The 27,962-nt window shown below is 39.4% G+C and overlaps 1 protein-coding gene across 5 annotated transcripts; it reads right to left on the reverse strand.

Annotated features, from left to right (window-relative positions):
- pacsin3 (protein kinase C and casein kinase substrate in neurons 3) lies at positions 1-27,818 on the reverse strand. 5 transcript variants are annotated; one of them, XM_077589811.1, is made up of 13 exons: positions 27,605-27,818; positions 27,361-27,441; positions 26,855-26,910; positions 23,147-23,228; positions 13,878-13,978; positions 13,247-13,403; positions 12,096-12,331; positions 11,865-12,020; positions 9,508-9,683; positions 5,984-6,104; positions 4,498-4,640; positions 2,284-2,453; positions 1-1,282 (listed from the first exon to the last, which is right to left on the reverse strand). In XM_077589811.1, the coding sequence occupies exons 5-13, from the start codon at positions 13,929-13,931 to the stop codon at positions 1,167-1,169; spliced, it is 1,329 nt and encodes a 442-aa protein (XP_077445937.1). In that variant the 5' UTR covers positions 13,932-13,978; positions 23,147-23,228; positions 26,855-26,910; positions 27,361-27,441; positions 27,605-27,818; the 3' UTR covers positions 1-1,166. The 5 variants fall into 5 exon arrangements, with proteins under 5 accessions (XP_077445937.1, XP_077445936.1, XP_077445938.1 ...); XM_077589810.1 differs by lacking the exon at positions 26,855-26,910; XM_077589812.1 differs by having other exon boundaries at positions 27,361-27,818.
- Positions 27,819-27,962: the final 144 nt, after the last annotated feature.

Consider the following 27,962-nt stretch of genomic DNA (forward strand, 5'->3'; position numbering starts at 1 on the left):
TAAATGTGTAGAAAGCACTTTATTGTTGCTTTTCACAAAATGCACTATTCCGATTACACACCCGCGGGGAAAAAAAACTTATAAATGGGTGCAGACCATTGCGAGTGTTGTTAGTAAGGTTTTAGTAATTTGGTTAAAGCAGAAATGTTAAGAAACTTTCATCACAAAAAAACCCAAACCCAAAATACTATTTAATGGAAGCATTTAACACGGGGGCTTGGCGTACTCTGCATTGCAACTCACACCGTACCACCTTTTGAAACTTACCTAAATGAAGAGTAATCCTCAACATGGGCTAAAATTAAGGAGAAAAAATGTAAAAAAAATAGAACTACCAGCTTCATATTCAGATGCAAATCAGCTGTTGTGACACGCAGCTATCACATAAAAAGGTAACGTGAATGCAGTTGTCACAATAAACAAACGCGAGGGAGCTGAACTAAACATGAAGCGACACGTGAGAGGATGGCGGCAGTTAGATTCACTTGAATTTATGTTGCAATCAAAACAAACATGACAAGTTTTTGGAAATACCTGCTGGGATAGCAGGGAATTTTGTGCATACTGCAGTGGCGATGGCTAAAAGAAGGTAAAGCAAATTATAGCGAAATGCATGAACTTCACTCAACATACTCCTTTTGTTTAATATATATTTCCATTTAAATATAAACTACCTTTCTGATTTGAGTTAATTTATTGGATTTTTGGATATCACTGCATTTCATAAAAGGGCTTTCGCTCACATGTCGCCGTAAGTTAGCTTAGCTTGGCACCCGGCTAGGAGTTGTTTCCTAGAAGCGAAAATACATTCTACCAATATTTCAGGGTATGCCGACATTGAGAGAAACTTGAAGTTGAGTTTCACCTCATTTTACTCCCTCGAAACAAGGGATTTCCTCTTAAAATAAAATAACTCGCTCAGGGGAATTCAAGTTGAAAAGATTCTTTTCATGTTTGAAACCTAACAACAGTCTTTCTGATCGGGAAAGTAGAAAAAAAACAACAACTCTGAGATGAGTTTTAGACATTATTCCGGAATCGTCAGGGAACACCTCAACGACACCAGCGATAGTTCTCGGATTGGTGCCAGGGTCTCGAGTCAAGTTGTACCATCGGCCGTCGGAACAGAGAGGGCGGGTTAGGGTTAGGGTCATGAAGGTCACGGGTCACGAAGCACCCAGCTGGACATAGTTGGCGGGATAAAGGCCCACCCGGCCACTGCCCAGCTGTCCTTTACACCAGCCCTGCTCGTCTTCCTCTCCCAGTTTCAGCAGCTCGTCCCCTGCAAGAAGCGCCACGTTAACACGGTTACAATTGCAACAGCGTTTCCAGACTTTTGTCTACATTTGCAAGTCTTTTAAATTGTTCTGCTCAGGGGTGTCAAACTCAATTTGTTGAGCGGAAAGGGGGACTACTTCGTGAAATATTTGTAAACAGAGAATTTCTTGGAGTTATCAGCAAGGCTCACTTTAACAAAAAAAATATGATGTTATTTACTGGTTATTTTTTGTATTGATTATCCTTTTCATAACTGGTCTAAAAATATATGAATCGGCAAAACATATCTTCAGATCAGAAATACCGTATTTATTCAAGTATAATGCACACCCGTGTATAACGCGTGTGACATGCTAGTGTTTGATTTATTAACGATTGCATGTTGAGAATGTACAACTAGTTTGGATAGGATGTGTGTATCGGTGTTCGATTGTTGATCCTTTGATCATATGGCAAGTGTGTGGGATGTTAAAGAATATCGGTGTTCGATTATTGATGTCTTAGCACATAGCTTGAGGCACGGGAGATTTTTAGTCATTACAGTAAAGTTGGATTGAAGAAACAACAACGTATCACTGTTCTGATTATTTCTCCCTGTGTTTTAAGGTATGCCGTTTGTTGTAGAGGCCGGTTGAGTTGGTGGTTTGCAATATACACTGTTTAGCGTGTGAGAAAGGAGATGTTTGGTAATGGTTATTTACTTTTGAATTGCGAGCGTGAATGTGCAAGTCTCGGGTCATGCACTTGGAATAGCATTTAGCACGCTACCTTCAGCCGCCATGATCCTGTACAGTGTCTATGACGGTCATAGAAAGGATGTTATGTTATTGATATTGCATTGTTTGCCCTGTTGAATAGTTGAGAAGTTGTAAAAAGAAAAGATAAAACAAGTTATGACTGTAAAAAAAAAAAAAAGAAAAAAAATAACTTTTTGTGAGGTCTGCTGAACAAAATATATAATAATTGTGATGCCTCCCCTCATGAAGCATTAGTGCGGGTTAATACCTGCTTTGAAGGTGAGCTCGTCAGCCTCCTGGCCCGAGTAATCATAGAGCGCTCGGACTCGCACGCCCTCTACCTGCTCCTCTCTGTCCCCCGCTTCGCTGACACCGTTGACAGCTATCTTCTTTGGGTTCTCCTCTTCTGACCAGTCTGAAGAGTCGTCTTTTACAACTCTGAAGAAGTAAATTGATGCTCAATTTCATTTTGTTGGAGAACTTCGCTTGATAGCATTGTTAAATTCTTCATTTTAAACAGGCGCCAAGCAACAGTAAAATACATGTAAAGACACCTCACACTGCTAAAGTCAGCCACATCAAATACACAAATTCATGCACAAGCCCATAAAGGTCTTGCCTCAAGGAGGCATAAGCTTTTATATTGATATTTTCAACATTATGGCTTACCATATTTTCCAGACTATAAGTCAAACTTTTTTGATAGTTTGTCTAATACTCTAGTCTATAGTAATGCCTTGACGAGTGCCCGACATACGAGGATTTTTTTTTAAATGGCCATACGTGAAGTAAATTTATTTGTGAGGCTGAAAGTAGTTTGCTTGCCAATGATTGATAATTTATGTCACATTGCACAGCAACTTTTGGTTTGAAGGCAAATTTATATATAAAAAAATTCTACAGGTTTTATTATTCTTTAATTTTCCTAGTGTAAGGAGGGAGTTGTCTTATCTTCATTGTACAACAGAACAAAAAAATACTTTTTAAAATCATATTTTATATTCTCTTTTCTTATAAAGGTAACAGTTACTCTGAATAACGAGGAGAGTAATTTATTTACTTTATCAGAGGGTTAAGTGTGAAGTTTGAACTTTGAAAGAAAAAAAATGTGATAGTGATAGTTATCGATGGACTGAATTTTTTATTTTTTTAAATCATGATACTTTTTGTCATATCGCCCAGGTCTAACCAGATGAAAAAAATTCAAATGTCATTCATTGAGGGTGCGCCTTATAATGCGGTGCGCCTTATAGTCGTGAAAATACGGTAATAAAGCATTTGCATAGCAATATCCTGGTAATTTATGTATTGGTATTGTAACAGTATTTCATAAACGAACAAGGAAATGATGTTAGGCAGTCTCCAAGTGATATTACGTTCACAGCTTGGTATAAAAGAAACAAACCAGCACAATTAACCGAGGTCTATGTCAAGTACTTCTGAAAACTATTTTAAAGTAAAACCGAGCCTGTTTAGAGTTGAGGGAGTTATGGGACGTCTGACTCTTTAAGACAAATGTTTTTTGCTCGGAGACAAACTTTAAGGGGAGGGTCAAAATACAGACTAATAAAGTATCTTGTGCACACACTCTTCAACTAATTACAGTGTTATGCAGGCAATGTTAGCTCCTTAGGGCTTGTACCAGTATTAACAGAGGAGAATACAGACTTGACTTAATTTCCTTGATGCATACCAGGCGCCTGTGACTTGCTCTTTTTGTTCAAATATACACTGTTCACACTCTGACATTAGATATATCAGATTTCAATATGAAGTTGGATATCCATACAGATAACGAAGTCTTTTTGTGTGTTTTTCTCGAATCTCTTGTCTCGAGATAAATAGAGGAATACTTTCTCATTACAGTCCGTTGTAGGTCAGCTTCCCGAAAGCAGACAGATCACAACTTCACATTTCAATTTGAGCATTCTTAGTTATGTTTACTTGTACAACATTTCTTTAAGTCAATCACCGTTAACATTAAAATTATGATGGATGCACTGTTTTCATGCACACTCAATTATCCCGTTTTTGTCAGAAAGAAAATTATCTTGATATGCGCAAACTGATCAAAAATACAAATATACAAAACAGTAGTACAAATACACAAAGCATCGCTCAGTCTGTATTTGGTTTAAATTTCAGAGTTATTTTGCATATTTTTCCCGTCCTTCTACCATTAAGTCTTTCCAGAATTGCTAGTTATTTTAACATCTCCTGAAAGTTGTTTTGCACCTGCCCTGTTTCTACTAGTTTCGGCCGACCAACTAGCGCTGATTGGATTATCAATCAACATAACCCCTCTTCTTCAGTATAGAATCTTGATCCAAATGGGCTTGATCGGGCAAGAATATTCAAAATGGGGTGTGTACATGACGCATTTTTATTCCGATTAGGATTTTAATCCAGATAAGCGTGTCTATGTAAACATAGGCATTGTCTTAACCAACATTTTCTAAACAAGTTGAAAAGAATCTCGTACCTGTTAGCCTTCTGAGTGGTGGGACTAGGTGGGATTTCGTTTCCTCCGGAGGGCACTATGTTGGTGAGAGTGACTACATTGTCGTCCGAGTGTCTACCTCGCTCCTTCCTGCTGATGGTCCGGATTCTGTCTGGAGTCCACTCCTGTACGACCACACATGCAATTCACGTCATTTTTACAACAGATAAAGTTAAAAGACAATATGGAGTCATTCAAACTATGAGTTTAAAAAGAATATGGACATGTTTTTGTTCAAAAGGGTTTTTCCACCCCACAGATCGGCCTTATGCCACAGTTTTTCATTGTCATTTCCTTTAGTGCAGTGGTCTCAAACCGGTCCTCAAAGGGCCGCAGTGGGTGCAGGTTTTCATTCCAACTCAACAATAGGATACCTTTTGCAAGTGTAATCATTTAATCAGTTGATTGCAGCCAGGTGCTACTTATTTTAGAAGACACCTGATTGGTTAAAATGTCGGCACTGGATCGGTTGGAACAAAAACCAGGACCCACTGCGGCCCTCGGCGGAATCGGTTTGAGACACCTGCTTTAGTGTGTCCGACTCCTGCTGAGATCTGTGTCCAGAGGAATGTCACCAAACACTAATTTGTCATTCAAAGAGTTATGAAACCAAACCAAATCGGCCTTTGAGGAAAACTATCAATTCTGCTACCCCAAATCTGCCAGACCAGAAGACGAGAGGCAAACATGACAAACAGGAAATGATTTCTACTAATTACAGTACAACAAGGTTAATGTCAAATAAAATTTAGTTTCAGTTGTCCAGTTTTGTTAGAATTTAGATATTTTTGTTTGGTGTTTTTCATTTTTGGTTTCAGCGTCTTTTCCATGTTTGGAGAGAGATTGTCATTTAATAAAAAAGGGATATCCAACATGCTGTTTCCGCAAATTTGGTTTACCCTATAGCTACATTTTTCCTCTTTATTTTGACCAAAGATGCCCATAGTGGCACTACCAGTTTGTGTGTTAATATACGTGCTTTAACAAGATCAGTCCAAAAATACATCGTTTCCACCATTCCTTTCAACTGAAAGAAAGTCTGAGGGAAACTGTGTGTCCACGAGTGTGTGTGTATGTGTGCGACAACATTCCTTTGACCCACTCAAGACTCAGTAACAACAGAGCTTTCACAGAAACAGCCTATTTAATATTCAGCTTTGTCAGAAGCAAACACACAAAAATGGAACGGTTAAAGACAAATAAATGTTTTGACAAAACATGACCTTATGTAGTAGTCCTTTACTCAAAGGATGCCGGTTTGCATGTTTAAGTTCAAACGTAGCTTTTAAGCAGAAGTGAGTGACATCACAAACACTGGAATCGTGATATAATTATATTTGACCAAGCCTGAAAGGAGACTGAGAAGACTGAGTTTTCCAAGTCTGGAGTTTATAATTTTGCTAACTGGATGTTTTGTTCCCTTTTTATTTGCATATATTTCAGTGGTGCTATATTAATGCATTCCCACCTCATACTGTGGCCAGTTCATGCTCATGCCTGGTCCATGAGTGTTTCTCCACCATCGAAGATCTTCTGTCTCATTTGCTGCTCGAATGCTCTGACCCAGGTCCTGGTACAGCTCTCGGAACCTGACAGACAGGTTTCCCTGTTAATTTCTTTACTCACATTCACAAAATGTATGTGCTTGAGGGTTGGCTATGGCGACAGGGCGCCTTGGCTTTTTTGATGGGCTATTGGATCTTTTTGAACAGTGTCGAGGCACATTAGTGAACCATGTTAAATTGTTCAATAAGACTAATTAGAACCAAAATATAAATAAATCATTATTATTTTTTAGATATTGCTCATTAATTGTAGGATTTGTCATTATTACTATCTGCTGTTAAAATATATCAATATGATAATATACAGTGGTACCTCGTCATACGACCGCTCGTCATACAAAATGCTCGTCTTACGGGGGAAATTTCGATCGAATAATTCGCCCGTGATGCGACCAAGCCAGGTGGCCATGGCATTTTTTTTTGCATATCTTTCGTGTATAACAATATTTACGAGCACGGAACGATTAATTCAGACGAGTTCCTCCTAGGACCAGGAAACGCACAACGCGCATGTATACTCCTTCACACAACACCCATAGGCAATGGCAACCTTTCTCAGAATAAAACTTCATTACCCACAATCAATACATGGGAAGCTCAGCTATGTCATTTCCTGTTATTCTTTCTCAGGAAAGAAGGTCCCGCGATCGTTCTTTAAAGACTATTTCTCGTTGGCAAGTGGTCGTGCGTTATCCTATTGTGAGGACATTTGTGTGCATCATTTTGGGAATATTTTGAAGGCAATACAACAGCAAACAGTCCATCGATGGCGAACGTGAGGGCGGAGGCGTGGTAAACCGCCAACCCGGAAAACGAAGGTAACAAAAGATTACAACAAAATTAGAATTCAGTTTTGTGTAAAGTTACATTAAACGTATGTTTGAGTGTCTGTATATATTAATCCAAGTTAATTTAAATTTGTTTGTTCCGTTTACGAGTGCGTTGTCGTGGAAACAAAACCACACCCCCCACGCCCCCAAACGTCTCTGTCTCCCGTCGGCGAAATCTGCCCAATTTTAGTTAGATTAAACACATTTTATTACTATTAAACCACTAGTTATGTGTTACTTTGTTAATAGATGGCGAATTAGAAGAAATAAAACATTTTTTCCAATCCAATATCCTGTTTTTGGTGTTTTTTCAGAGGGCTGGAACGAATTACTTTGTTTTCCATTCATTTCAATGGAAAACGTCCGCTCGAGTTACGAGAATCTCGTCATACGAGCTCAGTTCCGGAACGGATTAAGCTCGTATCTCGAGGTACCACTGTACTTTAATTTCAATTATGTGTCTTTTAAGCCCTTTGGATCTTTTTAATGAATAAACCTGATTTCATTGATTTTCCATTTTCGCTTATCCTCACAAGGGTTGTGGGGGTGCTGGTGCCTATCCCAGCCAACTTGGGCAGTAGGTGGGGGACACCCCGAATTGGTAGCCAGCCGATCCCATGGCACAGTGAGACAAACAACCATTCACGCACACACTCATACAGCCTACCCTGTATATTTTTTAGATGTGGGAGGAAACCATGATATTTGGAGTAATTATGATGGTCAGTGCAATTTCAACTAAAAGAGACTAGAGTTAAATTAACAAGACAGCATGTTAACATACTGAACTTGAGTCACAAAACAAGTGGATACTGGGGACCTTCCTAAATGCCTTGGCATCCCCAGTTGACACCCCTATAGTAAAACCATAAATATACATTTTTTAAATTACTATGAGAATTGATTATAGACAGTGGATGACTGGTCAGCTTTACAGTTCTGACATCAAAGGTTCAAGGCTGGCCTTCCTCTGTGGATTGGCTGGCAACCAGTTCAGAGTGCTATAGCAGAATCCTGTCCATAGTTAACTTTGACAGACTATGTAAGGATAAGCAGTAAAGATGAAATAATTTTAATGATATTGGTTTTGTTTTAATGGGGGAACAGAATTCACTGTAGCCCTGACTCCCCTTGACTTGAAAGAAAAAGCATTGCATTTAACGAACGCTGAGGAAAAGTCGTGGAGAGCCACTATGTAAATAAGAACCTCTGCCCCCCAGCTCGTACCATCCCAGGTTAATCTTTCTAGAAACCGCCACTGGTATGGGGTCTTGACCAAAAAACGGGAATGTCAACATTGGCAATTTCTGCAGCTAACTATCCAAGTTTTGCAGCAATGCTGTTTATTTAATGTTTCTAAAGCTTGAGTAAACAAGACTGCTGCAAGGGATAATTAAAGTCTAAAACTCAATCTGAACTTTATACTAAAGGAATTCTTTATGGTCGCATGTAAGAAAGAATCCGCAAGGTCAATCCTCATAGAGATCATGCTGCAACAGCTACCTTCTTAAATGCAAAACGCAAACAATCATTTTAATTTCCAAAGACATTTCTCTGAATATTCCCAAATTGAAAAGTCTCCCAATAATTCATGAAATTTTTCGACAAATTGGTCCTTCCAACGAGTTGCTCCAGTTTCACTGATGAGTCATTATTACAGACTTATCTGTACCAACAGAAAATAATTGATTGAGAAGCACTGCACTGGGATATTGCATGTGTAAGTTCTTTTGACGTGCCAACGCAAGTCAAGGTAGAGTTGAGCCACAAAAATAAAACTGCACAAATGGACACCTCGATTCTCTAGGTCAGGGCTGGCCAACTCCGGTCCTTGAGAGCCGCTATCCGGTCTATTTTACATATCCCCCTCCACCAATTTTTATTTTATTGGTGTATATTTAGATATATTTGGTTGTAATGTATGTATGAAGTAAATCTCATATCAAATTATTAAATTTACCGACAAGAACATTTTTGATGGAGTTTTAAATTCTAACCACTGAATTTAACGACAGCCTGAGTAACTGCAGTTTGTGGGAACAGAAGTCAAACTTTTCCCACTAGTGGAGTCAACAGAAAGAAGACAAAGGTCCTTCATAGCACTCAGTTGTTCAATGTTAAAGTATTGAATTAACATTGATTTCTCTAATCTGGACCGAAACATTAGAGGCAAATAAGTCTAGGCGGCATTAAACCTGCTGTAGAATGTCCTTAAGAAGGAGCCAATGCAAGGAATGTGCTTAGGTTAACAAAAGAATGTGCTCTGGTTACAACCTCATTGGACAATGCAATCTGGGTTGTCATAGTAATGGTGGGCTGTTTAAACAAATGTTGGACCAAGAGTTAATGGACAACAGTACGTTTTCTATTAACTTCAGTGTACACACAAGAAATACCTGCATTCTATTCATTTCTCCAGAAAGAAACCAAATCTGAAATAAATATATATTATTTTTAACTCAAGGCATCAGAGAAATTTGCATGGGTCACTTTTTAAAACATCCTAGATCTAAAATAAAAATATGCCTTGTATTTTTTTTTTAACAATGAATGTGGCAACGTTGCACCCCATTTCCTTTAATTTGCCAATGTCCTACCCTTCTTTGCTGGATAGGTCAAGGTGTGAATGGATCTCCAATAGGACCTCTTTAAAGAAGCAAAGTCTATTGCGTTCAGCTTCCTGAGTGAGGTCAAACACTTGCTCCATGTCTTCCATGTAGCGAGGGTTGCAGCGGTTCAGCTCGTCCAGGGTCTTTTCATAACGCTCTTTAGCCTGCAGAACACATCCACAAGCTATTAGAAAGACAGTCACTTCACTTGGTTACTCCAGATACTGACCTCTGTAATAGACATCAAGCTTTGTATGTAAGGCTACAACTACAGTATTTCCTCGAATATCGCGGTCGAAACCGCAAAGTAGGATTACACCCATTATTACGACCATAATACATGTTTTCGCACCTATAAAGAAATACACAAGTACAATTATCGAAGTGTATATTTTTTTAAATATTACAGCTATAAGCATATCAAAATACTGTACTGTATTAATATTTAAATATAATGTATACATATAAAAATGAAAATACTTTAACTACTGTACTCGCAGTGAAAATAGTTCCTCTCAGCTTGATAGAAATGCAAAAAACAGGTTAATGGGAGTTTTAGTCCAAGTCCTTTGTCTTCTTGTGGCCATGTCTGGTCTACATTATCGGCGATATTGGAGGGATTACTGTACTCGCCTGATTAAGCGTAGGATGGAAACATGTCAGGTAACAAAACGATCTAAAAATCATCATTGTCTGTTCTAAACGAATCAGGCAAAACATAGGCTTTGTTCTTGTTTTTAAAGGATGAGAACGGTCCAAATTGTTGATCATGACCATGAAGCCAGGCAGCAGCATTCCCACACATAATGATGATCTGCATGTTCAGTTAATCTTTGAATAAAAATGTCCGGAAATGCATCAGCTTCCAAAAAAACTCATCGATTTATTTAGAATTTATTGAAAATCGAATAACAGCACTGTGGTCTGCGATGTGTTTGGTGTTTAGGAGAATTCTCATATCGTATTGATGTCGTCTGTCCTGCCGGTGATAAGATCGTTTGAGCATGTGTAAAATATTAATTAAAAACTTGATCCAAGTATGTCTCCAAGATGGAGTTTTTCTGTTGGGTTGCAAGGCAATACAGGTCGGCCGTAACCCACCGACTAGCATCGCTAAGCTATTGAAGCAGAACGAAGCCTTAAAAGCAACGAATCCTTGGCATGACCTCTGTGATTTAAAAAAAAAAGGTCGTCAATGAAGAACAAGATAGAGGTGGAAGAAATTGTAGTATACTACAAGTGTTGATTAGTATAGAAGTATAGTAGAAAAACAGCACCGAAGGGGAACTCAAACACAAACAGATAAGAGGCAGTGGCGATTAATCAAACGGCTGAAAAACATGGGGACTGCTAGGGATCTGATCCAGCCCGTGGGATTATTCTGCTTGACGGTCACTTTGGTCATTCCTACTATAGTTTTATTTTTTTAGGTTGCCGCAAAACCAGATGTTTGTGAGTTGTGTGATCAAGTGCGCCCAATGCTAAATTTTGCTCAATTTCCTTTCCACAATCATATTCGTTCATTTGCTCCTTGCTGTCAAAAAAGCGTCTTGAATGGTGCCCAATGGGAGGGCCACATAAACAAACGGATGGAACATCTAGCGCCGTTAATGGTGGCAAGTAAGTTAACTATTTGGGCCAAAAATAAACTGGTCCAGCCCACATGAAATCTGGTTGTTATTAACGTGGCCCACGAACCAAACTGTTGGAAACCCCTGGTATAGTTTGTAGTTTTTTTTAGGCCTGTGGAACCAATTGGAGAATTTACATATAAAGTACTGCTCTACTTACGTGAAATCCAAGTTACGAAACAAGTTCTGTAACCAATTAATTTCATAAGTAGCGGTACCAATGCACTTTGCGAATGCAGTAATAATGTCATGGGAGCCGTGGACTATTATTCTGCACTTCAATTGAAGTATTAAATATAGAATATTTTCCAACATTTTTTTATCCTCTCTCTCCCTTCTCGGAATCATCAAAGAGGATTCTTGTAAAGAGGTGTTCTCTCACATCTCTGTATATTGACTGATCTAGAATTTGTAAAAGGATTTCCCTATGTTTGTTAGATCATTTCCCTCTTGACTACCTGGAGCGTTCTGCCACCAGAGAGTAAAAAAACACAGGAAACAAGTCCGGTCATGTTTCAAAGACACAAAAAACATAAATGTAGGCTTTTGTTGTACTCCCACCCAGATTGGAGAAAGACTTCACAACTAGCCTACGCAAATGTCTGTGAGTCAGCATGCAAGTATTTATATCCATCTTTTCACCTGAAGATACAATTGATACTTAAATTTCAAGCACCCAAAAATTCAATGACAGTGTTTGGGTGCATGTCATACTTTTTCAGCCTCTTGGTTGAGGCGCTCCGCGCGGTCCGTATATTTGCGGACTTCCTCTTGGGACTTGGATGGATCTGCCTTAGCGTGCGTTTCCCTATTATTAGCCGACCACTCTTCCTTTCGGGCCTGATGGTAGCTCTTTTTACTTGAATCCAGCTAGACAAGAAAACAAGAAATATGCATGACAGAGACCCAGTAAGTCATCCTGATAATTTTGTTGTAGTGTCAAACCTCTTTTAACTTGCGGACCCACGGTTTCTGAGCTTTGCGGAAGCCGTCGTCGGCCTCTTTTGTCTCCCTAAAACCTCCAATCATCTGTTTGTGGAAGACTTCTTTCTGCCAATTTCGGATCTTCTCGCCATCTTCTGCCACAAGCCGGTCCCGGAGGTCCTGATGCAGCTCACTGAGCCGATCGGCTGCCTGCATGAATGCATGCCATGCCTTCTCCAGTGTACCATATTGAGGCCCTTTGTGTAAGTACAAGAACAAAAAAATATTTGGAGTTGCTCAATTTCATTGGACACGAGTTATAAATGTCTGGTGTTGTGGATAACAGTTCCATTCGCTAACCTCCATCGATGAGCCAACCTAACCACTTAACCTTGTTAGCCTTCATGCACTTCCTGGTTCCATCACCAATTTTCCTTCTCATTCTCATTCAAATGATTTTTCTGCTGAATCTGTCACTTGAGATAGTTAAGCTTCCATATGTATGCAATATTTTTCCATCGGAAAACTCGATTACAACTTTAGCTTGTCTGCATGTTTTGCCGAGGAGACCTTTCTCACCCAATTTTGCCACTTTTTCTTCTATTTACACAAACTGACGGCCATCTTAAAAGAACCACCTTTTTTTTTTTACTTTGGCTTGTTGAGTGGCTCTGCCACAGCCTGGTCGTTTCGCCAGATAAAGGCTTGGCAGCAGCTCCACCGAACCGTTAGCTATATGCTAATCTGCAAAACCGAGGCACCTACGCATAACGCGTAACTAACGCAGCCAATCAATGTCATTAACATTTGCCCATGCCGTGGAAGTAAACACACGTGACGTGAACCGCATCATATCATTGGCTGGACACAGTGTTAGTCATAGTTTTATCCCTAATTACCGTTGTTATTGTTTATCAGTGACAGGCTATCACTCTGAGTTGCATTGCAAAATGGCACAGAAAAAATTGTAATGTTTATTTTTGTTTACAATTCAGGTTGGATTTTATTTTGTGGACTCCATATTTTTGCTGTGCGTGGAGAACACGAGAGTAGAGTGCAATTGTGCATGCGTGTAGTTTAGAGGAAACTTTGGTTATAACATATACTAATTGTTCATGTGCCTTTTTTTCCCCATAGCGCATGGTCAGCAAACCTAGTGTGAGGGAACAAACCTTTTTCGACCACACCTCTCCACCTCTTGGCCCAATCACTCAGCTGATTGGCATAGCTCTTCTCAATCTTAGCCCGCTCCTGGAAACAGCTGACTAACTCATTACACAGTCGGTGGCCATCATCGACTCGCTTCACGGTCCTCTTGTAGTTTCCCGGCTTTATAAGATGCGAAAAAGCAAACAATGAAATCCATTAAATGTTGCGACTGAATCACTTCAAGATTTTTACAACATTTTGACTTATACAATTTATATACAGTATATCCTAAATGCTGTCTCCAGGATGTTATGTAATGCTCTTAATGTTATAATGAACGTTTTGGTGGCTGGCAACAGTGAAGCAACATATAATACCCTATGTAATGAGAAATGGAAGTTATGTCTTTTGACCAATTTGGACCGAGTGTCCCCGTTTTTTTAAAACATGGGACGGCCTTCAAAAGTGCCACAAATTAAAATTCTAAAACGTAAGGTCTAAAAACCTAGAATGTGTGTTTTGGGCTTAGCAATCACTACGTCGGTTTCAAATTTTACAGTGATGAAACGTGTCAGAACCACAATAAGCTACAGTGGAAAATAGTCTTAGTAGTAAAAGAACAATTCTTGTGAACCATTTCTTGTACTACTGTACCTCCCAGAAACTATCGCTGCTCCCGAGGTCTGCGAGGTCTCCATTGGAAGACATTCTGCAGTCAGCCTTACAGCACAGAATGATGGCGGCTGGAGCAGAAACTGAGAGGAAAAGATTATAATGATTAGCAGTAAGGAAACACAAAATGGTAAAATATTACATAAAAATGATAGAAACACAATAAAAGAAGCTCAAACAAAACAGACAATGTGATTTAACAGTATAGGATATACAAAACACATTTCTGAAATTCCGGGGAAGCAGAGACTATAGTTAAGATGGTAAAACGAATGTGTAGAAATTGATACAAAAGGAATAAGGCAAGGCTAATATGCTCTAGCAATTATATATACAAAATAAATGTATTTGCACACCTGACAAAGGTTACAAGGTGAATAAACGAGAGCCAGATATGTATTTAACCTGGTCATTAAACTCAAACTGTAGTACCCCAGAAGTCACCTGCTAACAATCTGGGGGACTACCGCCCAGTAGCTCTCACACCAATCATCGTGCTTTGAAAAATTGGTACCGAACCACATCTAAGCCTGTCTTCCCCTCTTCCACGACCCGCATCAGTTTGCATATCGGCCGAATAGATCCACCGAAGATGCAATAACCATCGCCCTCCATGCTGAACCACCTTGAGAAACGAGGGAGCTATCTCAAAATGCTTTTCATCAACTACAGATCAGCCTTTAACAGCCTTGGCCAACCTGGGGCTCCCACCATCCACATGCTCCTGGATTAAGGACTTTCTGGTCAACCGACTCCAGCACGTGAAGCTGGGTCGCCACATCTCATCTGTCCCATGGCTGTGTGCTGAGTCCACTACTCTACTCACTCTACAATTTGCGGATGACAGAATGGTGGTGGGGATGAACACAGGGCAGAATGAGCCGGCCTACAGAGATGAGGTCCTTAAACTCAACGAGTGGTGCGCTCTCAACAACTTGGCGCTGAACATCTCCAAAACCAGAGAGCTCATCCTGGACTTACGACAGAACAAGGCTGCTCCGTCCCCCCTATATATCAATGGAAAATGCGTGGAGCGAGTGGAGACTTTCAAATTCCTAGGAGTCCACATGTCTGCTGATCTCACTTGGGCGGCCAACACCACAGCACACGCAAAGAAGGCGCAGCAGAGGTTACATTTCCTGAGAGTACTCAGGAAGGAGCAACTAAACACCAAACTGCAGAGAGTAATCAACTGCCCCCTACCTAGTCTATCCAGCATCTACAAATCCCGGGCAGAGCTCATCATAAAAGACAATACGCATCCCAGCTTCCACCACTTCAACCTGCTGACAAAGGCTCTACAGACCCATAACAGCTGAGACCAACAGACTCAAGGACGGTTTCTTACCAAGTATGTCACCATACTCAACTCTAGTTCTGCATTTAGGACCTAATCTAGACTTATTACTACTACTCATACTACTTATTTATTATGTAGACTGCTTATTTATCTATTACTCTTTATTGATTATTTATTTATCATTACTCTATATTGATTATTTATTTATCATTACTCTATATTGATTATTTATTTATCATTACTCTATATTGATTATTTATTTATCATTACTGTATATTGTTTATTTATTCATCATTACTATATATTGATTATCTATGTAAGGGGTGTCCAAGTCCGGTCCTCAAGACCCCCTATCCAGCCTGTTTTCCATGCCTCCCTCCACCAACACACCCGAATCAAATAATTGGGATCGGTATGAAGCTTCTAGACATCTTGCTGATGAGTTGATCATTTGATTCAGGTGTGGTAGATGAGGGAGATATGGAAAACAGACTGGATAGGGGCTCTGGAGGACTGGAGTTGGCCACCCCAGATCTATGCATTTGTTTGTTTGACGTCGAGTCCAGCCTCAGCGAGTGGTGCTTTCAACAACTTGGCACTGAACATCTCCAAACCATGGAACTCATCCTGGACTTCTGACGGAACAAGGCCACTCCGCTCTGCTGATTTCACTTGGACTATTTATCGATTACTTATTTATCTGTTTGTTGTTGTTATTTGTGCACTACGTGGTGAAAGCTTTAAATCTCACTATACTTGTATAATTATAATAAAAGCATTCAATTCAATTACCAGGAAAGAACTGGAGTACTAGAAGATATGATGACATGCAAATAATGTAATAAATTAATTCCATTAATTAAGAAATGTTCTTTAGATGTGAAGTGCTGGAGTATATCTGTCTATGAACTCTTCCCAGAGTTCAATGTGACCTGACTTCTCTATACATCCACTTCCCGCTGTTTGGTCATTGGACAGCACCTTCTTTCAAGGCTAAAACGCTTCCTGCTGCAGACACAACAACTTCAATGAAAACAACCCTTGCTCAAGGTCTGAGCCCCAACTCTATTATCTAAATTTGGGCGTTGTAGTCATGGTGGATGTAAAGCATTGCAGTCCATGTTAGGCATTTATCATGCAAGACGTACTGTTCTACAGTAACATGTGAACAGTAGGTTGGTTGCATGACATGGAATTCATGTAAATCCTTTGCCTGTAGTTCTATATGTGAAATATCTCAGAAAACACACTTATAAACAACTTTTTATAGCTCTTAAGTCTATTTTTTTCCTTTCCAATTCTAATTTGTCAGGTTTATTTCCAAAACAATGACAAAAAAAACATGACCGGAACTGATCATTAAACTTCAAAATAAATTTTTCATCAAGTTAGATTTGATTTTTACTGTTACACTAAGAAACTCCAAAAAGAACAGAATACATTAGCATTCATGATCAAATTTGTTTTTATAGCCCTTATTCAATGGCATCTACTCATGTACAGTACACCCCCAATTAAGCAAGGAAAAACAAATCCACATTAGAGGTTAGGGAGGTGAAGAAATTTTAAGAAGGGACCGCCATTTCCGTTCAACCCCTATGGTTATTTATTGTTAAATTTACTTTATGCAATATGGTGGTTTTGGCACAGATTTATTTTGTATCTTATCCCTTTCAATTCAATGCTAAAAAGTTTTACCTCAAAAGAATTTTGTGGGTACCGTGTGAAACTCATCCCTCTGCAATGTCTGCAGGTGAATCTACATACACAACAGTATACTATGCTTGCGCTTGAGAACATATAATATGGGGACATGACGGGACTATTAAATCAAATATATTTGTAGAAATTCGCCAAAATAGGTCTCAACTCAACTAACTGGGTGCTTTATAGGTGCATTGACAAGAACATTTTAATTAATTTGAACTTACACCTTGCAGATACAACCAAACCTAGTTTAGATATCCAATTTGTAAAGGAACTGAAATATGACAAGGTGTTTAGACGGTGAATGGAAGAAATGCAAACAGCAGAGGAATCTGGCACTAGCATGCTAGACCACGTGGGCATTGTAGGAAAACTGACTTTACTCCGGGCTGCTAATTACTGCTCGTGCACCCTACAGGGTACATGTGTCCTTGCAACTTAAAGGTTGATGTTAAAACATTTAGGGTAGTTGTTAAGTAAGATTAAGTCAGCAGCGAGAGATGTTCACACATAGTACTGAAGAAAAAAATTAGCACGTTCATGTATCAGGGTGTGCTTTTCAAAAAAATGGTTATGCTCCTGCTTAAGGTGCAAAAATGTCAAATTTCACAGAATCAACTAAGATCCTAACACCATAGGTAAAACTTGACGTGATGCCGACAGGGACGGCTAACATAAACGACCTGTCAGAGCTGCTTGTTAAAGTTTTTGTTTTGATGTTGAACAGATGAAGAGACTTTCCGCATCTATGCTTCATTTCAGCAACCATTTTTGTTTCAGCAACCATTTTTGTTGTTCATCTCAGCTGTCCTCCCTCTGAACTGAACTGAAAAGTGAAGAGGGAGGTCGGCTCCATCATGAGTACATCTTGGAGCAAAAAAGTATGAGCACCCCTGCTCTAAAGGTTTCCTGCCATTTGACTAAAGCAGGGATGTCCAAACTATTCCACAAAGGGCCACAGTGGGTACAGGTTTTTGTTCCAACAGATCCAGCACAGACAGTTTAAACAATGAGGTTTCTTCTGACAGTGGGTACAGGTTTTTGTTCCAACAGATCCAGCACAGACAGTTTAAACAATGAGGTTTCTTCTGAAACCAGCAGCGCCTTACGCTAATCAATTGATTACACTTCAAAAGACATCAAAATGGTGAAAATGTACCCGCTTCATCAGTTAGAATCAAAACTTGCACCCGCTCGACTAGAGAATTAGCATCAAAGTTCCAACATACCCAGCAGATGCAATACTTGACAATAGTTGGCCTGGTCACTATTCATGAACTTCAGGTCGTTACCCTCAATTCAAATAGTGTCAGGGCGGACTGTAGTACAGCTGAGCTTAATGCAGACGTGCATGTGCAAGCGTTGAGCATGACCACACTAGAGGATGGCGCCCACTTGTCTCTAGTAGTTTGTCTGCTTTTTCCCTCTGTACTTTCCTTGCCTCTAATTGAAAAGGGGCAAAATATGACAAGAAAGGACGAGCCCTGTCCTGTTCCACCCATGAATCAATTCCAGTGTACGTGTAGAAAGTCAATGTTACATTGGCTTTTTTCCCTCTTTTTATTTATTTATTTTTTATTAAAAGCTTAGTTTCTAAAAAGGCAATTCCATACCAGGTGACGTTTTCATAACTGTTAACGGGGTGTAATAGTGCCAACATTTTGGCTTCTATAAAAATCCATACATTGCATTAACATGGAAACAGCATAGCTACAAACAGATCTGTGGTACAAAAAGGGGGTAGACTTTGATTGTCAGTTTATAACAAAGTGGGTCAGGCCAGAGAGGAGGAGGGAAGGATAGAGAGGACAGTCCAGACCTCATATGTAAGCCCCTGTGTAGTAAATTCGCTGTCATTAATCTGATTATTATACTCCCTTAATACTGTCATGCTTCACCACTTCGTAGCTTCAACATTCGCGGCTTCAGTACATCGCGGTTTAGGGTTAGGATTAGGGCTTAGTATATATAAAAAGAAAGTTCATAAAATGTTAGAATTCACGCTGAAACTCGCAAGCAGAAGACAGGATAAAAAAAATGGCAGAAACAACTCAGGGCTCAGCTTCTTCAGCGCTGAATTGGGTATCACTCAGCGCTGAAGAAGCCATATTTCACCACAGCAGAAGAATGACACGCCGACTAATATAAAAGGCCGAGACGGACGACATCTTGCCTCCTCCTGTTTTGTTGCAAGTGAATTTCCCATCATGCACATCACCTGTGGAGAAAGACTACGCCGAGCCTATTCCAGCGTTATTTGGCTTTTGAGTCAATGTTGAAAATGCCTCCTAAGCGTCCTGGGCTATATAAGGCATCCAACGAGCCCAAGAAAAAACGAGACATGCTGAGAGTGACCGAAAAAGTGACATTGCTACACATGCTAAAGGCATAGCATGCCATTGCTGCATAAATGAATCTACCGTGTGTTATATACCAAGAAAGAAGACGCGATCATTTGAAAAACAGGAACAATATCCTTTTCCAAGGACACCAAGCGAGTGGTAACCACTAGGAATAAAAAAAAATGAACGCGCATTATGAGGGATTTACGCCGTAGATTCGGCCGTGAAGCTGGCATGATGAGAGGACGTCAACACACTGCTTGAGAGCCACTCAGAACCCCCTCTCCCCCTAACTGATGAGGACCTTGTCGAAATGATCCCATCGGGGAGTGAGGGAGAAGAGCCACCGGACAACGGTGAGAATGAGGATGAGGTCTTCCTTTAAAGACATTTGCAGGAGATCTTCAATATAGCACACAGTTTGCAACAACAGGTCCAGGAGATAGATGACAACATGGTCAGAGCCACTGAATTTGGCAATTGTCTCGACAATGTCATGTCCTTGTGCAAATACGCACAACAAAACTAATGGCAGTCGCCATATTCCTTGTGCGCCGAAAACCGCTCGCACAAAGAAGCTCCTCCTGTCGCCCCTACGGCGCCCTATGAAGATTCCATCGATGATCCAATCTCTCTAGAATCTGACAAAGAGGACTTGGACTAAAGTTCCCAATAACCTATTTTTTGTGTTATCATTTAAATCAAACAGAGGAACTATTTTCACCGTAATTAAAGTATTTAGATTTTTTATTTATAGATTACATTTAGATAATACATTAGTCTTTTCACATGCATAGATCTGTAATAATACGTTAATAAATACACTATTTTGTATAGGTGCGGAAAAACAGTATGGTACTAATAATAGGGGTGATCCTACTTCACATTTATTTTTATATCGCGGCCATGTCTGGCCTATATTATCCGAGATATTCGAGTGATTACAAAGTGCAAGCACAGCTCCACTAGAGTATTTTGCAAGGTTAGTTTCTACATTCCTTCAACATTTGGGATGGTCTCTAAGGCACTCATTATGGCATGGAGGTTCCCAAAAATCTATAAACAGAAGCACTTGGACAATTTTTGCTTTGACTGCCAACCTCTAGCAACATATCACTGTTCACAACCCAAAAGCAAGCAGCTTTTAAAATATGCTTTTTGGTGCCATTGTACTATTCTTTATGTAGTTCAATCCCAAAATCTTCCATGAGGACACCACTACATTCCAAATTGATAAGACACCAGTTTAGACCTTCAGAACAAGACCCCCAAAAAATACTACTACAGTATTTTACATAATGAAAGGCTTTGGGACCACATGTTTTATTCAACTCTCTGTGTAATCCAATAGATGCTACGTTAACTTAACACTTAAACTACAGTACACTATAGTGTGAATCCAAAACTCAACAGAAATTTAAAATGCCGTTTTTTTTTTTATCATTTAATTTTTGAACTGCTACATGTGCAATAGTGGCTAAAGTAACACTATAAGTATACTTTGAGAGGGGCGCTCTGGAGTTCTGTGTTAATTAAATCAGCTTGAAAACATGTGATTCAAGACAACCTGGTACTATAGTTTAAAACAGCGGTGTCAAATGTATTGTCCACGGGCTGGTAGTGGCTTGCCTAGGGGTCCATTTCTGGCCCAGAGGGTGATTAGCTTGACTGCCCTTTTTTAGTTAATTACAAGGCAGCGGGATAAGTGCACTTTAATTCTGGAAAGTTCCCACTTTAATTTGCAGCTGTGATCAGTCAAGTAGAAGTTGTGAAGATTTCAAGACAGATGTGGAAATATTTGTTAAATTAAAATTGTTCCTACATCATATGTTCCTTTATGATGATAAGAGGTGATAATGGATGAAGTTGTTTTCTAACTGTGATTCGCTGAGATCCCAGAGACACATGACAGCTATACGTAAATGCAGTGGCGGGCCGTCAGGGCCTTCAAGGCCTTCTCTGCTGGCCTAAGAAATATCTGAATCATATTATATTTTGTCCATCAATACTTATTATTTCAAATGATCTGTTAGCTTCCTTTCATTGCTTTTCCCCCTGGTTGCACTGCTTCCAGATGTGTGTTTTCGTATTGAAGCATTTAACCAATCACATTTCAGCCGTTATTTGTTGCCAGACCAGATCTGCCTCAAAGCCTTCACAATCGGTTCTGCGGGGTCTGCTGCATTAAACAAGACTGTTGCTTTTAACCAATCAGATTTCGAGTTGGCAACCCCACAATGATTTTTCATAGGCGTTAGCATTTTGCTGGCTGGGATATTTAATTGCCTTTCACCAACTATGATTGGCTAGTAGGCGGGCCGCAGCCAGAGATCGCAAACTCCACCCACAATGGCCGACGTGGCAAAAACAAATGGATTCTGTTGCAGATTTCTCTCACGAAGCTATTTTCCAGACTGACTTTTCCAGAAAAAAATGGACATCATTAATTAAGGGCGGTCAACTCCGAAGCTAGCAAGCCTGTTACAGCCGGGAAAATGGTGTGTGCGGCACTTTCAGTGCGCTAACTTAGCTCCACAAGCAAATAGTATATTGTTGTTTTGATTTAAAGCCATTTTCAAAACGGACTATGCCGGAAATATGACAGGACAGGCTCGACTTTCATCATTAGCTTTGATGGCGATTGGAAAGAAGGAAGAAAGAAAGGAGGATGGATATTGTGTAAAAAGGATTTTTGGTGAGGATAATATGGCTATATTCCTAAATAATATTTTAATTGTGGGCCCGGTTCTGATATCTGAAAGGCTCCAGTGTTTGTATTTAAGCTCCAGTGTTTGTATTTAATCACAAAATGCTGCTAGGAAGTGGATTTTACCCCAGTTTAATTTTTGGCGTTTCACCATTGACTCAAAAGCTCCAGTATTTGTATTCAATCAATAAATGTTGCTAGGAAGTGGATTTTACCTAATTTTAGTGCATTTTTTGTCATTTCACGTATGGACGTATCGACACTCATCGCTGTCTTTTTACCGGGGAAATGATACTCAGGGCCCGGTTCTGATGTCTAAAAAGCTCCAGTATTTGTATTTAATCAATAAATGCTGTTTTCGGCTGGATTTTACCCCATTTTCGGGCAATGTTTGCCCGTACGCCATTGACGTTCATCGCTGTCTTTTCCCGGGAAAATCACCCCCCTGGCCTGGTTTTAATGTCTGAAAAGCTCATTAATCATGAAATGCTGCTAGGAAGTGGATTTTACCCCATTTTTGTGCATTAATTTATTGATTTTTTTTGTGTCGCAGCTGTAGCTGCAGTAGAGGTTTTATAGCCATAAAATAGTTTTTGAGGGTTGGATTCATACGTTGAAGGCGCTACCAGAAAATGCACCGACCGCCACTGCGTAAATGTAAACACAGATTTATACTATTTTTTAAATTGCTAGGTGAATAGTCATTTACATTAATTTTGTTCGTGATCTGTGTATTTATCTATTTGTAAAATAGGTAGGAAAACATGATTTGTTATTGATAACAGATTTGGCCAAATACACTGGTCGCCCACTTGAAATGTAATTGTTATGACTATGGCCTGCGAACCAAAAAGAGTTTCACACCCCTGGTTTAAGAGGTGTTTGTTTGGACGAAGGTCATTTGAATGAATAATGGACAGCTCAATACTGAGTCAATATCCACCTCTTTAGTCTAACATAATATTTAGCTTTACGTGTTCGCGACAATTTCATTCGGGAAAAGCAGGGTCTATAAATCAATATGTGCTATTTAACAATGTGGTTCACCATTATTCAAAGTTCTCATTGTAAAAACAAACGATCCAAATAACAAAGAATGCAATAAAAGAGCAAGGAACAAGCACAAGGGATGTTAAAGGTGGAACAGAGGGGGGAAAAAAACCATACAGTAAGTCACTGAGCTGGCAGAACTTACCTTAGCAGGAACGAAAACAGAGAAGGACAGATGTCCCAAAGGATGCCTCCTCAGGCCTGGGACACAGAGGAGCAAATAAAGCCTGCACAAGCAAAAGATGAGACAGCACAAAGAAAGAGAAGGCTCGTTAAACAGCAGAGTAGCAGCATGTAGTTTAAGATGCCCCTGTAGAAGGATATTTGTTAGGCGAAGGCAGCATACACGGCCCATTATAAGGCTCAGAAGCAGTCAGAAGGTGGCACATTCAAAGAGTTGTGGTGAAATGCCACACAGAGCATGTTGGTCAAGGCTAATGAAAAAAACAGGAGACGCCCTAAGCCCTTGCAGCAAGGAGGTCAAGGCAGTGTGACTGATAAAGCTAAAACAACCTGCTTTGGCAAAGAGTTGTGAATAAAGGCAAAAGGACTACATATATAACAACTTTTACCTGTATAGTACTCTCACTCTATTGAAAATGTAATTTTTATTAAACGGTTTCTCAACTTGTAGTTTATTTCCCAGAAACTAATCTGCGTAGATTGCGTCCCATGTCGTTTTGTTCTTATTTAAAAGCCTATCAAGAAATATTGAACCTAGGTCTATACAATAACATAATTTGACTGGTGAATAAATTTAGCTATTGCGATACGATAAGTTAGTATGTTAAAATATGGTAGATGTAATCTCTATGCAATGTTTTTTTCCACAGTCGTTATTTATCACTTTCTCTGCTAAGAATCACCTAGCGGCCACATTGTACACTCGAGTGTCAAATTTGTCTCGTATCTCAGCAAAAACTTGCTCAGAATTTACCTCATATCTCAAATTTCTCAAAAGTCAAGGTATTACTGTACCTCTAATTTCTATTGTAAGCGAATAAACAGTGGTATCTTTAGTCCCGGATAAAATGTTCACCAATGTAAATTATTTATGCAGCTAGGAAAATCATCTGTGATGTGATCGATGACACTGGTCTTTTTCCAGTAGGAGTTTTAAAAAAATAGTCACACAAGATTTTGTAGTTTTTATTTTAATTTTTAATCCAATGTGTAGTACCTAATATAAGGAAGACTAGGTTCAGTATCAACTAGTCACAGCCAAACAAAGCATTCGAGCCTCTATGCCTCTTACAAAAAAAGCATGTGATCGTTCGATTTGGTGTAACAACTGACTATAGGAAATAAGGGCACATCATAGACAAGCCAATACAGCAGTCAAAGAAAAGGATAACACAGTCTTGTTTATCACACATCCGGCTCTTCTCACAGTTCATTTCATTTTATAACGACTACAGCGATTGTGCTAGTACCGCCTCTGCGCCATCCACACTCGTAGTGACACAGGCTTGGCATAATCCCCCACATGTCGCATGCAACACTGCCAAAGATTAACCCAGAATCTGATTGTCCTGCTGTTCACCCATGAAAACACTTCACACTTCTGTAAACAACATTGGTGAAGTTTTTATTTTTTTGTTTAGGTTTTTAAAATGGCAGAAAAGTGAGATTACATTGGGAACATTTTTTAAGGTATGCTTGACTAACTTAACCGTTGTTTTGATAGAATGGGTGGGATTTAAATTCAAGCATCGACATGTTTCAATTTTCCAGAAAATTCCACTGCTTGATGCTGCAAGAGGATTTCATCTAACTCGGTGCTCTTTAACCCACTGACTGTATACTAGCAGTTGTCAGGGCTTTCCAATCCGTGCCACGTGGATTTCAATTTCAATCAGACTGCAGACCCCAGACTTACAAAAGGCCATGAAATCTTTTGGGACAGGATATTATTTAACAGGCGGTGTGTCCTTGTTTTTGCACACTTATCTGAAATGTAATATAAACCTGTCAATCCATTTTATCCTTATCAAAGTCTAACTAGCCTATTTACTCGCATAAAAGCCACCTCCGCGTATAAACCGCACCCTTAAAATTGCCTTAATATTGTTGAATTTTACAATTTCCCACGTATAAGCCGCACTGATTCACAATTTTCACCTCCATATTCATGGTTTTAATAGGGAGCACAAATGTGTTACTTTGAAGGGAAAACCTTAAGAAAAATCATCACATTTGGTATTTCTGAGATACTGCATGAATCAAAAGCACACAATTAGGGTCAATATCATAATAGAGTAATTGCAAAATATCAAATTATTCAATTTGAAAAAAAGAAATAGTACCGTATTTTCACGACTATAAGGCGCACTTAAAAGTCTTAAATTTTCTCCAAAATAGACAGAGGGCCTTATAATCCAGTGTGCTTTATATATGGAAAAAAAATTAAAATGTGTCATTTATTGAGGGTGCGCCTAATAGTCGTGAAAATATGGTAAGTCTATCTTGATGAGAACCTGCTGCCTTTTAATGACAGAAACTACAATTTTCTTACCAGAAGTTTAAGATGCTGTGGCAGCTAAATTGCTTGTAATGTCAAAATATCTTGATTTTTTATGGTTCATATTACTGCAGTACTTGTCACTTTCGAACAAGAAATAAAAAGAAAAAAAATCAAAGCGGAATTTTCTTTTATTTCATAATCACAAATATACAATTTCCTTTCGCAAAGGAAGTAATGTAAGCACAACCAGGAAGTGTGTCCGTACCGGTATAGTGTTCACCAAGTCTCTGGGTGCAATACTAGCATTAGTTACACATTATGCAGGTATCAAGGCTTATATTTTAACGATCGAACACAAGACCTTCGATCAGCGTTAAATACTATTGGGATGTGCTTCATGGTAAACGCTAAGAACATATCTGTCAAGGCTACTCACGTCTGGCCAGTCAGAGCACGTTTATGACTGTGGTGGGCTGGCGACGCCATGAGCAAGCCGTGGCAAGTACGAGTTTTTTCGCCTTTTATGCAAGATACGTTTTATTTTTTCTTGAATTTCATTCATAGGTGTCAAAATAAATTTTATATAACGTTTTATCAGTTTATCTTTTCTCTATTTTGAAATAAATGACCGTATCGGCCGCATTGTCTTGAGTCATTATGCGTTATGGTGTTTCGTCTTTGTCACCTTGCAGTTTCGTGCATGTCGTCTTTTTGTGCCCATATAAGCCGTACCCACGATTCACTTTTTTTGTACGACAAAAGTGGCTTATATGCGAGTAAATATGGTAGTACCTACATTAACAGTATGTTCCTCTAAACCATTTTAGCAGTCATATTGGTGAATAAACACCACACGGTTGAGGTTTTCCTTGTGCCGCACCCACTTCACCAGGAGTTACTTTGACTACTGCTGCATGTCACTGACATGTCTTCGCTATGTCCATTTCTTCATCAATGTAAACATTGGAGATGGGATACGAACCTGAGAGTAAAGCAGTATTTAACTGGTGGCCAAGCATAATCAAATGGTGCTTAGTAAAAAAAAACTAGGCAAAAGCAGCCTTAACTTATTAACTGCCTTTAACATTGCAAGACATCCAAACCATTAACTGCCAGACTCTCCCAGTCAAAATGGATTGGACGTTTAGTACCATCAATGCCAGTGAAACATGAGCATTCAGAGGCAGTTATTCCCAGTTTAAATTTTTGAAATCTGTTGTCTGAGATTGGCTGGCCACCAATTCAGGGTGTCCCCCGCCTCTGGCCCGAAGTCAGCTGGGATGGTCTCCAGCACCCCCGGCGACACTAGTGAGGATAAAGCGGTTCAGAAAATGTGGAGAGATGAGAGAAATCGGTTGTTTTCAAGAGAAAGAAATTAGTAATTTATACCTGGAGGTGGGATTCCACTTGTGCTTTTCCACACTTGGAGGTTGAGGGGAAAGCCACTCAAAATTTAAAAAGGCAAAAACATTAACTTAATAATTTGCCTAGCTAGTTTAGTGGTAGTTTAAAAAAAGATACTCAATGTTTTAACATATATTTATATTACATGGTAACATTGTTGTTTAAAAATAAACAAATAAATAAACAAATTAGAAGAGGAACCTCAAGTGGGATACATTGTATCGTAAGTAGGTTTAATATTGGTGGTTTTGGAACCCAAATTTAACGCAATGAAAAAAAATATAATTTACTAATACAGACCAGTGACTAAATGATTAGATCATAGAAATCGTAGAACGGTCGTCACCAAGCACCATATGTCAGCCATTTGGTTCACAGAGCCTGATTGTATATCTTAACAAACACGTTTCGTTTGTAGTCTTTGTTGTTGTTTTGCAAGATGAGCCCTAGCACGACGATGTCATCATGTGCCAACAGGTGAAGTTCCTTACCTGTTGCCCTCCGAGATGGAGGAAGACCCCACAAGTAAAATCCACCTGGGGCCGCTCAGTTGCTTTCCTCTCGGGCTGGGGCTTGAAAAGTCAGATTAAAAAAAAAAGAAAACTCCGTTTAGGTCCAAAGTTATGTTGTTTTCACACGTAAACTGTAATGAAGTACGACATCCTATAAAAGTTTTATTTCACGGTGACCCGACGACGTCCCACTTCGGCCATGTTTCCAATATTAAATCCCAACCTTCAGATGTTCGCCGGCTCGGTCTCTTCTCCACTACGCCTCAAAAACTTGGTCGCGGTCACCAAACTATACGTGTTTACCTCTAAAAAAATAAGAATAAAAAAACAGAATCGGTTACGAGCGAAGACAACGAGGCGCCCTCCTTCCACGACTCTGACTGGCCTCTCTGTAATCAGATGCTGCTCGCCACAATATCCATTCATCCTATTATACACATTAACCCTTCACTGTCTCGTCTTCGTACCGTGGTGTTGCGTTTAAGGACCGTTGGGAAAAGCAGTTACAGTTGAAATTTTCACCATGCATCCATAAAGACTTCCATGCATACACTTACGTATACATATATTGGCAGGTAGAC

This window comes from Stigmatopora argus, chromosome 2, assembly GCF_051989625.1.
Source record: "Stigmatopora argus isolate UIUO_Sarg chromosome 2, RoL_Sarg_1.0, whole genome shotgun sequence".
Classification (NCBI taxonomy): Eukaryota; Metazoa; Chordata; class Actinopteri; order Syngnathiformes; family Syngnathidae; genus Stigmatopora; species Stigmatopora argus.